At 41.8% G+C, this 13,258-nt stretch overlaps 1 protein-coding gene across 2 annotated transcripts in view; it reads left to right on the forward strand.

Moving 5' to 3' along the window:
* RB1 (RB transcriptional corepressor 1) overlaps positions 1 to 13,258 on the forward strand; it is a 59,859-nt gene that overhangs the window by 43,776 nt on the left and 2,825 nt on the right. For both annotated transcript variants that reach the window (XM_083628182.1, XM_083628183.1), the window contains exons 21-26: positions 1,620 to 1,724; positions 2,176 to 2,289; positions 2,900 to 3,066; positions 4,501 to 4,531; positions 6,098 to 6,237; positions 6,864 to 6,913. In XM_083628182.1, coding sequence (XP_083484308.1) covers positions 1,620 to 1,724; positions 2,176 to 2,289; positions 2,900 to 3,066; positions 4,501 to 4,531; positions 6,098 to 6,237; positions 6,864 to 6,913 — 607 coding nt within the window. The remainder of the gene's footprint in view (positions 1 to 1,619; positions 1,725 to 2,175; positions 2,290 to 2,899; positions 3,067 to 4,500; positions 4,532 to 6,097; positions 6,238 to 6,863; positions 6,914 to 13,258) is intronic.

The following is a 13,258-nucleotide window of genomic DNA, read 5'->3' on the forward strand; positions in this document are numbered from 1 at the left end:
ACTCCCCACCCCGTATGATTTTTGTCCCCATTCTTCTCTCCCTCAGTCTACCCCAACGCCCCATAGCCTGGCCCACCCCCCTCCATTGCCCCTGCCCCCCTGTCCTCCTCCTCTCAGGTGCCTCCTGCACGAGAGGAGAGTGATCTATGGCCAGGGACCTGGAGTGTGTGCTGGGAGCTCTTCAACAGTGGCTGTGATTCCTTTAAAAAATATCATTTAATGCTAGTTTTTGTGGCATCAAAAGTGGTGCCTTTGATTTCGTCTCCTGCTCTGATCCTTTTGACTCCTCTTATTTATAGAGGTGGGGAGAAAATATATATATATATATATATATATATATATATATATATATATATATATTAAAAAGAAAAATATCATTTACACTGTCATTCCAGAAATATAAAAGCAGAGCCCAGCTCTCAATAAATTTGTTTCCTCAATTATTACGTATTGCATTTATCTCACAGGTCAGGTTTATGATTAAGACAAGTTTGCCAGGTTTTGCATCTCTAAATGGGCTGGGAATTTGGGGCATTTGAAGGATTGCCTTGTGTGATGTTAACATATGAGAGTGCTGGAGGTGAAATAGTTAAACAAGTTACCCAATCAGAACCCAGGGGGGTGGAGTCAGAGGGACTATAAAACCAGCTCTGGGAGGGGTGAAGAGGAGAGTTTGTTGGGAGGTTGGTTGGAGTGGGAGTGAATTGGGATAGAGTCTGGGGGTAGGTGGAGTTAGTGTAGCGAAATAAGCTGAGTCAGGAGCAGTTAGGGGCTAGGAAGACAAGTAAATATTTGAGAGATGGTTTAGTGAGTGAGAGCAGGTAGCGGAAGTTATAGGTCTGGATAGGCACCCATGATTGTAATTGACCGATACCGTTTATGAAACCACACGCTTGTTAAACTGCAGTAAATAAACAGAAGTTTATGTTCCAATTTAACCCTGACTGGACTCAGTATTGTACCAGGTAGGGCCTGGGGGGTGGCAGCGAGAAATAAAGTGGTGGCACAGGGATCAAGAGACGGTGAAACGTCCGGGAACCCTGTGTGATCGCCACATCTTGTCCCACATGAATGTGTCTGAAATATAAGGTCAACATCAGAGGCATCCCTTCAGATGTTTGCACTAGTGAACATTAGGTGGGAGGAGACCAGATAGAAGACACTGTCAGGGATGGCCCCAGGCTTTATGAAACGTCTTTCCCAGACACATGCGGGAGGTACCAATACTGTTGTTTCCGTGACAAGTTGAAGAACTTTTTATTCTCCCAAACATTTAGTGGTTGATTTGGTGCAGTTTTTCTAAAAATTGGTTGCATGTTAAAATTGATATCTCCCCCCCTTTTTTTTTACAAGTGGAGTATTCAAGTGTTTGCTGGTTTTTGTGTTATAATTTTGTTCGTGTATTTTTTATTATTTGTACAGCTGCTTTTAATAGAAAAGCAACATAGGAATCTTAAATAAAATTAATTAAACTTTTAGGTAGTTCCAAATAGTGTGTAGTTCCATTTGTTGAGTGGTTGCTTAGAGTTCATCTTTTATAAACTCTGTGAAGGAGCAAAATGGAAGTGAGGGGCTTCACTGATGTCCAGTTCTGACAGGCACTCTCTGTTTTTCCATAGATAATGATGTGCTCCATGTATGGCATCTGCAAGGTGAAGAACATTGATCTCAGGTTTAAAACTATTGTGACAGCATATAAGGAACTCACTAATGCAAATCAAGAGGTATGGGAAATCTTTCAGCATCAGTTTTATATAGCTATTTTAATTATGGCTGCTGGTTGGGTTTAACATTTATTTGAAACATTATGGCATTATGAAAATGTGTTGCCATCCCATTTTCCTTTTTCTTTTGTCTCCTTTCCATTTTTTATTTAGATTAGTTTGTTTTCGTTGTACTGTATGTGGGGAAAGTATCAATAAAAAAGGGGGGGAAGAAAATGATAGCATACGCTGAACAGTGTGGATGCATTAGTTCCTTAAAGGATGTCTTGAACTTTTGCAGTTCCTGAGTTAGATCCAGGAATGCCCTATCTAAAGGCAATTTTAAACCAATCCAACCTCAGGGTGGGCACCATAGAGGGACACCCTTCTATTAGGACTGTGCTATGGAGAAGAATAGAAGAAAATGCAAATACTAAAGAGAGCTTATATATAACTTTCTAATCCTGTCCAGACTTTCAAGTGTGTTTTGATTGGGGAAGGAAGATATGATTCCATTATAGTCTTCTACAACTCAATATTCATGCAGAAGCTGAAAACTAACATTTTACAATATGCTTCCAATAAGGTAAGTAGTTGTGCTCCTGTCCTGAGTCTAGTGTAAATTAAAAGAAATGAGCAAAAATTAACTGGATTACAGGATGCCTATCCTGATATGAAGCTACATTAGCTCTTCATCTCATGCCTTTCTCCAAGTCCCTTCTGGCAGGGAGGCTCTGAGGACCAGGGAGGGGGCCTTTTCAGCTGGGGATCCTCATTGGGGGGGGTTGCCCTCTGCAGGTTGGTCTGCCTGGCACCTTTGCTGACATCTTTTTGGTGCCCGATAAAAACGTCCTCTTTCTTCCAGGCTTTTGATGGACTGTGATGTTTCACTACTGATGCTCTGTCAAAGCTTTCTGCTGCTGTTAGGTAGATTATTTTGTGCATTTTTAAACCAACAACTTGAGTTTTCATGTGACTGTATCTATATTATAAACTGGCACACTGTTAGGACAATATTCATGGAAGACAATCTTACTCGGCTACGAGTGATCACCAAAGAATATAATCTAGTATTACTTACCCATATGTTTTTAAATACGCTGCAAGTAGCTTGGAGGCCTTTTTTGTGTAACAAGGAACTAGCCTGTTTAGTTGATTATGATGTTGTTAATAATCATATGTTTTCATGTTAACAGCCTCCAACATTATCGTCTCTGCCACACCTTCCTCACAGCCCTTACAAGTTTTCTCCTTCCCCTTTGCGTGTCCCTGCGGGAAACAACATTTATATCTCACCTTTGAAGAGTCCCTACAAATTCTCTGAGGGGCTGTTGTCACCCACTAAAATGACACCCAGGTCAAAGTAGGTAACCTGTTTCTTTAAGCAAATAACTGAATCAAACACAAAAACAAGCTAGACAGAATGTTTTTGGGCTGAAAAGATCAGACTCTTGCTATACCTTCATTATGTGAATGCTTAGGGGGCTCTGTCATCTCGTCCCCCTTCCCCATATCTGCTATTGGAGATAGGGTGATTATATTATATTATATTATAATTTGGTGCTACTAGTAATTAGTAAACTAACTACAAGCAATACTTGCTTTTGCTATGTCATATTCCTTACTGATTTATATGAAAACTTTTTCAAGATAATGTGGAAGCATTATTGATAACCTTAAAAAGTATTAAGGATTAAAAGTCTGATGTTTTTAACCTGGATTTTCAATTTCTACTTTAGCTATGTCATGACTATCTCATCTAAAACTTGTTTAGCCAAATGAAGCCTCTGACTTGGGCTATTGACACAGAAACTTCAGCGATCTGAAGAAAAGCAGCTGGGGGAGAGGGCAGGGGAAGCAAGAAAATTAGTTTAGTTGGGTCAGATAACTGAACCACCTCCAAACAGCCTATTAGAATCATGCCCAGACTAGGAACTTCACTCTGACTGGTTGAACATATGGATATCATTGGTTATCAGTCCTTGTCTGCAGCATTCTCTCCCCTCCCCCTCAGGAGTAGTTTGTGCTGTAGTTTAGGGAGTTAAGAAAACGGCTTTTGATTTCTTTCCTTTGAACAGGATATGTCTAGCTGATAAGACTTGGCACTTCCTAAATCTGGGTGAAAAGGAGCAAGTTGAGCGTTATGGGGAATATTGTGCAACTTCCTCTTGCAAACGTGACAGTTTTCACATGTCATGCCTTGTATATGAGGTAACTCTCATCTTATGCGAGAGTTTGGTTAAACGTGTGAAGCCAGGAGCCCCCGTAACTGCTCCCCCCGCAAGGGTCCCAGAGCCCTGCTGACGCCTTCTCAAAGCCCAAGTCTGGCTTCAGGAGAGAGAGGCGTAAAAGCTCAGGCAGGGTCCTACAGTCCTTGTGCCTCCCAAACTTCATTTTCGGAGTGTACTGTAATGTTTCACTGTTGCTATGGCCATTGGCTAATGTGAATAAAGTTCTATCCATCTATCTTTGTGCCTCCTTCCCAAAGGCGGGCAAGCGCTTGCCCATTTTTAGGGAGGAAGTGGGAGGGCTCTAGGACCCTGCCACAGCCCTTGCGCCCCCTTCCCAAAGCTGGGCAAACCCATGATCATAGCTTTAGGCAGGTGGGGAAGATGAAAATAAATAAATGGAAAGTGGGTTTCCTTCAGTTTCCATTTATTCATTTATTTCCCACCCATCCACGCAAAGCTGCCATTGCAGAAGTAAAATAAGCAGAAGATGCAAGTTACCTGTAATTTTTTGGCATCAGTTTAATAGAAAAATGAGTTATGTTTTTATCCCATTCTTGTTTTTGCAGAATATTGGTCTCAATAGGAGAATCCTTTGGGGTGAGTTTTGTGTTTGAAATGATAATTGCTTTAAAATGGATTTAGAGTATTATGGTCAAGATGCACGTTACAGAGCTACAACATGTCCCTTACATCTTTTTAAATAAAGAACATCTGCTGGCCACACTGGAAGCAGTGCGTGAAGCAGTTTTGTGGTTGGCTCTTTCTCCTCACAATTTGCACCCCTCAAGCTACATGTCTTCCTTCAGGCAAAAAGATACAAGAATCTGTTTTTCTTCCCCTATACTGAGGTGAGACAGGAGCAGCCTGAGGGGGGCAATTTTGAGAGGAAATTTACCAACAAGGAAAGGGCTAAACACTCTCCCCATCTCCCGTCACCTTCCTGCCCTTCTGATTTCCGCTCCATCATTAATAGCGAACTAAAGTGGTTGAATTCCAGTTAGTTTAGAAGTGAGCAGAGCCACACAAAAATAAGATACAGTCATACCTTGGTTTTTGAACAGAATGCGTTCCAAAAGTCCATTCAACTTCCAAAACGTTCGAAAACCAAGGCACGGCCCCTGATTGGCTCCTGATTGCGCAGGCGCACCAGAAACAATAGCGGAAGCCATATTGCATGTTTGGCTTCCAAAATAATGTTCGAAAACTGGAACACTCACTTCTGGGTTTCGATCGTTTGGGAGCCGAAACGTACGAGTACCAAGGTGTTCGACTGTAGTGGTTTCTACATACTGAGTGGACCATCTGGGTTGCAGCCCTCTTTCATCCTGACGTCTGGATTCCCTCATGGGCAGCCTTCCAAGGGCCACACGCCAGGGGTGAGGGGGGCTAGAAGCAAATGGACAGGGCTGCATTCCAGCCATGCAAAGGTGAGATCACAGGAATCTGCCTTCCAGCCAATCAGACTCCTGGCCCCTCTATCCCAGTGAGTGGTTGCAGGTTTCCAGGGTCTCCTCCAGGGATCTGCCACCTCACCTCCTACCTGAACCTTTTAGCATAGTGAAGGGTGGCAAGGAAGAGTGGCCTCCCTGCCCCGTGGGCTAAGCTTGAATAAGGACTGCAGTGCTCCTGCTCCATGTTGGTTGGGACCTTGAACAAGTTCACAGTAAGCAAACTTCCATTCTCTCTTTGGGCTCAGGTTTTTTTGTGTGTGTGTGTTTCCTCCCTCCATTAACACTCAGCAGCTTATAGTACAGTATCCCAGAAGGAGTGATGGGTAGAGTTTGGAGAGTAAGTGCTATAATATTAAAAAATAAAAACAAATAAACACCAGCTCCCTATCCTAATCTATGTGAGGCTGTTTCGGGAATAAGGAAAGGAAAAAAGATGTATTTTCCCTGCTGAGACTTTGATGAGTTAATCCAGTCTTGTGCTTGGTAGAGGCCTATTCCTGTGATGTTTGACTGGAGGAAGGGAAGGGGAAGCGATCTACCCGTTTCTCCTTTGCCCTCTGAAAGGTGGAAAGACCTCTGGAGCACCATGGGAGGTTGTGATGGATTTGTTCCCTCCACAAACAGAAGGGCAACTCTGGATCAAACCCATAGTACTGTATTTCTAAGATAAATTGATGGATTTCAACTTTTGTGTGGTTCTCTGGCATTCTAGACTTCTGAAAAGTTTCAGAAGATAAACCAGATGGTGTGCAACAGAGATCATAATCTAAAACGCCATGCGGAAGTGAGCACAGCGCCCAAACCTCTGAAGAGGCTGCACTTTGATATTGGACAGGATGAAGCAGATGGAAGGTGAGCTTGTTTTTAAAGTGGTTGAATTTAGTTGTCTTCATTGGTACAAAATACTTTCTAAAAGGAGAATGGAATGTTTGGTTAAGTGTATGCATTCCAATTAACATGTTTTATTTTTATACAAATTGATAAGGCAGTTTCTGAATTTTCCAAAGCAGCTCTTAAGTCTTGCTGTATTTTATATTGAAATGTGGCTTGCTTCTTCTACAGTACAAATGATGACACTGGAAATTTTGGTGACGCCTCTGTGTTTCTATGGTTAATTAACTGGTTTCATACAGTAAATGAAATTATGCAAATGCCTAAAGTGCAGTGTAGACTGTGTATTTCTCTCTGTGTGTATACACACACACATTAAGCTTGAATGAGAAACTCTGGTTTAAATGATTAGATTACATTCTTATCTGCCGAAGGAGATTCCTTCACTCCCTGGGAAATTCCACACAGAGATTAGGCGCAATGTACACTGAAAGTCATTTGGTGCCATTTGCCAAACATGTATCCATGTTCTCATCTGGTTTGCAGTGGAAATACACATTTGCTGCCCTGGGGCACTAGTCCACCAACCATGCTTTCTGGATCAGAGTATTGTGTAACTGGGTAACTGGGTTTTTCTCTCTCTACAGGGAACACCTCTCTGGAGATTCCAAGTTCCAACAAAAGCTTGCAGAAATGAGTAAGTTCTTGTCCCCAGGGAAAGATAGTTCTCAATATAATGGAGAGCGACCTTCTCAGGAAAGGAGGAAGAGGGGAACAATTCCTTAGAAGGACCCGTTCCTTGAGGCATGAGCAGTTGTCCTCTCAGGCCACAGCTATTCCTCTGGGGGAGTGGAGGGATCTTGGTCATGGGTCAATCAGTCATTAGGAACAAGAAAGCTGCGTGTGATGGGGATACAAGACTGGTGCAAAGGTTGTGGATGCTGCCTGTTGTCTACGTAACCTTGTAGATAGTGCTGGAGAGGAGTCGGTGGTCATGGTGCACATTGGCACCAATGACAAAAGGGAAATGTAGCTGCGAGGTCCTAGAAGTGAACTTCAGCTCGGTAGGATGTTGAGTCAGGACTCTCAAGGGAACTGCCTCTGAGGTGCCACCAGTTCCAAGCCCAGGGACAGCTTGACATCAGATTGGTCTCCGTGTGTGGATGAGATTGCATTGCGAGGAGGAGGTTTGGACTTATTTGGCACTGGGGAATATTTTGGGACGAGCCAAGCCTGTACAAGAGAGGCAAGCTGCCCTTGAACCAGCATGGAACCAAAGGTGGCAAAGCAGCTTTAAGACAGATTGTAGGGGGGAAGTTGATAGGAACCGAGGAGGGTCCAGTTCAAAATAAATCTTTTCCCCGAAATGAAGGTGGAATTTTGTTCAAATGTCTTTGGCACTTGGTTTTAGTCTGTGGTGCTTTGACTTCTTTGAACTGCTGTCATGCACCACTACACTTTCAATGCCTAGATTCTGTCTCTCCTTTATAAGGAGAGAAGCTGTCTATAAATTTATATGCCAATGCTAGACACCTCTGAGTCCGTAAGTGTGAGCTTTCGTGCTTGGTCTTAAGAGGAGAGCATTGATATAAGGGGCATATGGAGAACATGGTAGACTGGAGAAAACCAGTGGGATGCAGTTAGCTCTGAATACAAAATCCATAGTAAAGGCAGGGAAGGAAGCACTGGAGGGGGGGCATCATTCGGTATGTCAAATAGGGCACAGAGTCCAGCAAGCTAGAAATCCCCAAAGGGCAGGATTTCTCCATAGGAATGCTGCACATGGTGATACTGCGCCCCAAAGCTAATTTAGTGCTTGGGGTGGGGGTGTGCCATCAGCCCCCTGACCAAATTGCTCAGGGCGATACTGAGAAAGGCTGTCGTAATAGCTGATTTCATGTAGACAGGGTATATGTGTGCTCCGGTCAAGACGAAGAGGTAGAATTTTTGATGCACTGAATGACTTTGCCTTAGTTGTTCATGGAACTGATCAGAGGACGTAATCTTAAGTGGCACCCAGGATGCCTTTTCCCCTGAAAGGGAATCAAGGCAGCTTACAGATAAAATAGAAATAGCGCGACTTCCGGTTAGCGCCGGCTCTTAATGGCGGATCTCAACCGGAGCTCCGGGAGAGATCTGCTTCGTGGGTTCGGGTCCTGTCAGCTACGGCGAAGCGGGGACCCCTAAAAATCACAGGCGCGTTGCCTGTGAACTGGAGACTCGGCGGGCACCTTTGCGCCCCCCCGACGCTGCGAAATAGCCTTTTTAAAGGCTCCGGAGCAGCGGAGGGGTCTTGGAGCGGTGCTGAGAGTTGTCTTCACCCAGCCTGCGAAGCGAAGCCGCGTCGCCATTAGCGGAGAGCGCTGACTTCTTCCCGTGAAATTGGATTAAAAGAACAACTATCCGTGAGTAGGATTGACTGCTAAAGTAGAAATTGGACTCTAAAATTAAGAAATTGGGTACCGAGACGGATAAGCACTAAAAAGGAAGTCTGCTTTCCGTTCTGTAGCAAGATCAAAGCGAAAGGCACTCTAGCTGTAACTGCTTGAGAGGAAACTTGCGGGATTTAAGAAATCCACCACCAAAGCAAAGAACTCCCCCCCCCGAAGGCAGGAGGGGGGGGGAGAAGATTTTAAAAGTGTTTCCCTGCCAATTTAAAAGAATTGGATTAAGTATCGCTGCTCTTTAACCTGGGATCGGACTGCCGGAGAAAAGGAACCGGCTAAGGACTGTTGCTATAAGAAGCTAAAAAGTATCTCAAATTGACTTTGGTTACTTCCAATTTGAAACACTGTTTCTGTGGTATTACAAAGTTACTTACAGGACACTATTGACTGGGATCCCCTTGAAAAAGGAAAGAAAAATTGAAAGGGACTAGGAAACTTTTATTCCTTCTTTTTTGAAGAGTGTGGGATTACTTTGAGAAGCATAGAACTGACTCTACGCCCCCTAGAGGACCTACAAATTGTTTCAGCAACAAGTGGAGTTTAAAATTTGAGAACTTTGTTTGTGAGTTTCAAAGTCTGGGAATGACCTTGACTAAAAGACTTTGTTATGGCAGATGGTAAAGAGAAAGGGGAGTTACAAGAAACAACCTTGAGATCTGGCAGACAATACAAAATTGACACTTTCATGCAAAGAAGGGCTTCTGTAACAGGAGCCTCTGGAACTATAGTGGCTGCAAAGCCAAAAGTGAAAGCAATGTCTACAGAAGAATCATTTGCTAAGGTATTGGAGAAGATAAATGACTCTTTGGAGGAACTAAAAAAGCAAGGTGCGGAGACTAAATTGCAAGTTGCTGAAACTAAAGTACAAGTTGCTGAAACAAATAAAAAAAATTGAAGAAATCTCTGGGAAAATTGACCTAAATACTAAAAGTATAACTGACCTAGGGAATAAAGTGAACTCAAATGCAGAAGCAATTGGGAAATTATTGGAAGATTCATCTATAACACGAAAGATAGCTGAGGAAGCTAAGGAAATTGCAACTGCTGCGGAGGAAAAATTTCCACCAGTTTACAAGAAATTGGATGAATATGAACTGGCACTCTCTATGCAGGATATGCAACGCAAGGAGAGGAACCTGAGGATCAGACTTGTGCCGGAAAAGGAAGGAGAGAACTTGGTGGATGATTTGACAAAAGAATTTTCTGATTTTTGGAAGCAGGAGCTGAAGAAAGAGGACTTTAAGATAGAAAGTGCATTTAGATTGGGAATAAGACAGAAGAGAAATCGACCCAGAGATTGTCTTATTACCTTAAGATCAAAGGAGGAGCGAGATAAAATATTGAACCTGCACTACCAAACAGCCCTTCGAATTGAAGACTTTTTTATTGAGATCTTTAAAGACATCCCTAAGAGTATCTTGGACGCAAGAGGACATTATAAGGACCTGGCGACACTGCTGAAGAAGAACTACATACCATTCAGGTGGGAATTTCCCCAAGGCTTGTCTTTTAAATATAAGGGAAAGAAGAGAAGAATAAAGACTGTAAGTGATAAAGACAAGTTCTTGGGAGAACACGAAGAAGACCTACAGAAAGAGACATTTCCAGGACAAGGGCATCCATCACTGGACACGAACACGGTACCACCGACAGACGAGGAACAAAAACAGGGAGCTGTAGGAGGAAGGAGTAAATAATCCCATCATGGCTCTGCAACTTCTAACCTGGAATTGTAATGGCTTAAATATTCCCAGGAAGAGAAAAAGTATATTTCATGCCTTAAAGAAAGACCAATTGGACTTGATTTGCCTACAAGAGACCCACGTGACAAGAGCACACAGAAAATTATTAATAAATAAAAGACTGGGACAGGAATTTATATCTTCAGACAGAGTAAAAAAGAGAGGAGTGGTGATCTATGCAAAAGAAAAATTGCAACCGAAACAAATCTTTAAAGATGATCAAGGAAGATATTTGGCAATTGAAATTCAATCTCAAGGAGAGAAGTATTTGATAGTGGGAATCTATGCACCAAACGAAGGGAAAGCTGAATTTTTTAAGAAGTTGCATGAAATTTTGATGGACCATATGGATTACAACTTAATTTTGATGGGAGATATGAATGGAGTGGTTTCAACAAATATGGACAAGGCACAAAGACAGGTAATAACAAAAGATGGAAGACTACCAAAGACTTTTTTTGAAATGACTGACAATATGGACTTGATTGATATTTGGAGAACAAAACACCCATTAGAAAGAGAGGGAACCTTCTTTTCTGAAGCCAAAATGACATGGACAAGGATTGACCAAATCTGGGTGACTAGCAGTATGGCTCCGAACATAAAAAAAGTAGAAATCTGCCCAAAAACTTTCTCCGACCATAATGCTGTAAAGATGGTGATGAGGCAAACAACAACTGGTTCCCTCAGATGGAGAATGAATGACACCTTATTTAGAGACGAGGAGATCTGCAAGAAGGCCCAAAAAACCTTGAAAGACTATTTTGAAATCAACTTAAGGTCTGAAGTAGAAAAAAGAATAGTATGGGACGCAAGCAAAGCCGTGATGAGAGGGTTTTTGATTCAGCAAAATACTTTAAAGAAGAGAAAGCAAAATGAGAAAAAGGAGAGAATTTTGGAAAAGATAAAAGAAGGGGAAAAACAATTAAGATCGAAGCCAAAATCCCAAGAGACTCTAAGAGAAATCAAATTTCATCAAACACAATATGTGGAACTGATGAATCAAGAATTAGAGTGGAAAATTAAACAAATGAGACAAAAGACCTTTGAATCTGCTGATAAATGTGGCAAGTTACTGGCTTGGCAAATAAAGAAGAGACAAAAACTCAACACGGTAACAAATATAGAAGTGGAAGGAAAAAACATAAGCAACCCAGCGGAAATTAGGAATTGTTTTCAGAACTACTTTAGACAACTTTATACACAAGGGCCGCAAAAAGAAATGGACATACAACAGTTCCTCGAGGAAAATGGGCTGAAAAAGGTTTCGCAAGAAAGTAAGATAATATTGAACCAGGAGATATCAGCACAAGAAATAGAAGATGCCATTCAAGGCATGACGCTGGGCAAATCCCCTGGACCGGATGGACTGACTTCCAAATACTACAAAGTTTTGAAGGAAGGGTTGATACAACCTTTGAAGGAAGTCTGCAATGAGATTATGGAGGGGAAAAGGGCACCCGATACGTGGAGAGAGGCCTACATTACACTTATACCAAAGACAGAGACTGAAAAGACCCAACTTAAAAACTACCGACCCATCTCGTTATTGAATGTGGATTACAAAATCTTTGCTGATATTTTGGCAAAAAGACTGAAGAGAGTTTTGATGGAGGAGATTCACGGGGACCAAGCGGGCTTTCTCCCAAAAAGGCACTTGTCGAACAATGTAAGGAATATAATTGACATTTTGGAAAAGCTGGAAGTGAACATAAACACTAAAGCTGTTTTGATATTTGTGGATGCCGAGAAAGCCTTTGACAACATTTCTTGGAGTTTTATGTTGAAGAACCTCCGGGGGATGGGGGTAGGCCAAGGGTTTGAAAATGGTATAGGTGCAATATACTCTGAACAGAAAGCCAAACTAATTGTAAATAATGCACGTCAGGGGTGCCCTATCTCCCCATTACTTTTTATATCGGTCCTGGAGGTTTTGCTTAATATGATTAGGAGGGACCAGTTGGTTAAAGGGATTCAGGTCGGAGCTAAACAATATAAACTGAGAGCATTTGCAGATGACTTAGTACTTACATTGCAAGAGCCAGAAGCTAGCACGAAAAGAGTTTTGGAAATAATTCAAGAGTTTGGTCAAATGGCAGGATTTAAATTGAATAAGTCTAAGACAAAGGTTTTGGAGAAAAATTTGACACAGATAGAAAAGGAAAGGTTCCAGAATGAGACAGGGTTGACTGTGGTTAAAAAAGTGAAATATTTGGGTATAAATATGACAGTTAAAAATGTGAATTTGTTTAAAGATAATTATGAAAAAACTTGGAGAGAAGTGAAAAAAGATTTGGAGATTTGGTCCAACTTAAAGCTTTCCTTGTTAGGCCGTATTGCAGCTATAAAGATGAATGTATTGCCAAGAATGTTGTTTTTGTTCCAAGCATTGCAAATAATTGATAAAATGGATTGTTTCAAGAGGTGGCAAAAAGACATATCTAAATTTGTCTGGCAGGGCAAAAAGCCCAGAATTAAATTTAAGATACTAACTGATTCAAAGGAAAGAGGGGGGTTTGCCCTGCCAGACTTTAAACTTTACTATGAAGCGGCAGCTTTCTGCTGGCTGAAAGAATGGCTACTTCTTGAAAACACAGACATTTTGGATTTGGAAGGTTTTAATAACATTTTTGGGTGGCATGCATATTTGTGGTATGACAAGGTTAAAGCACATAAAAGTTTTAAAAATCATATTGTCAGAAAAGCACTACTAAATGTCTGGGACAGATATAAAGACCTGCTGGAAAATAAAACTCCAAGGTGGCTGTCGCCAATGGAAGCTAAGGCAGTTAAAAAGTTAAATATGGAGTCCAAGTGGCCAAGATACTGGGAAATTTTGGAAAAGGAAGGGGA

This window comes from Podarcis filfolensis (assembly GCF_964270895.1).
Source record: "Podarcis filfolensis genome assembly, chromosome: 1".
Taxonomy (NCBI): Eukaryota; Metazoa; Chordata; class Lepidosauria; order Squamata; family Lacertidae; genus Podarcis; species Podarcis filfolensis.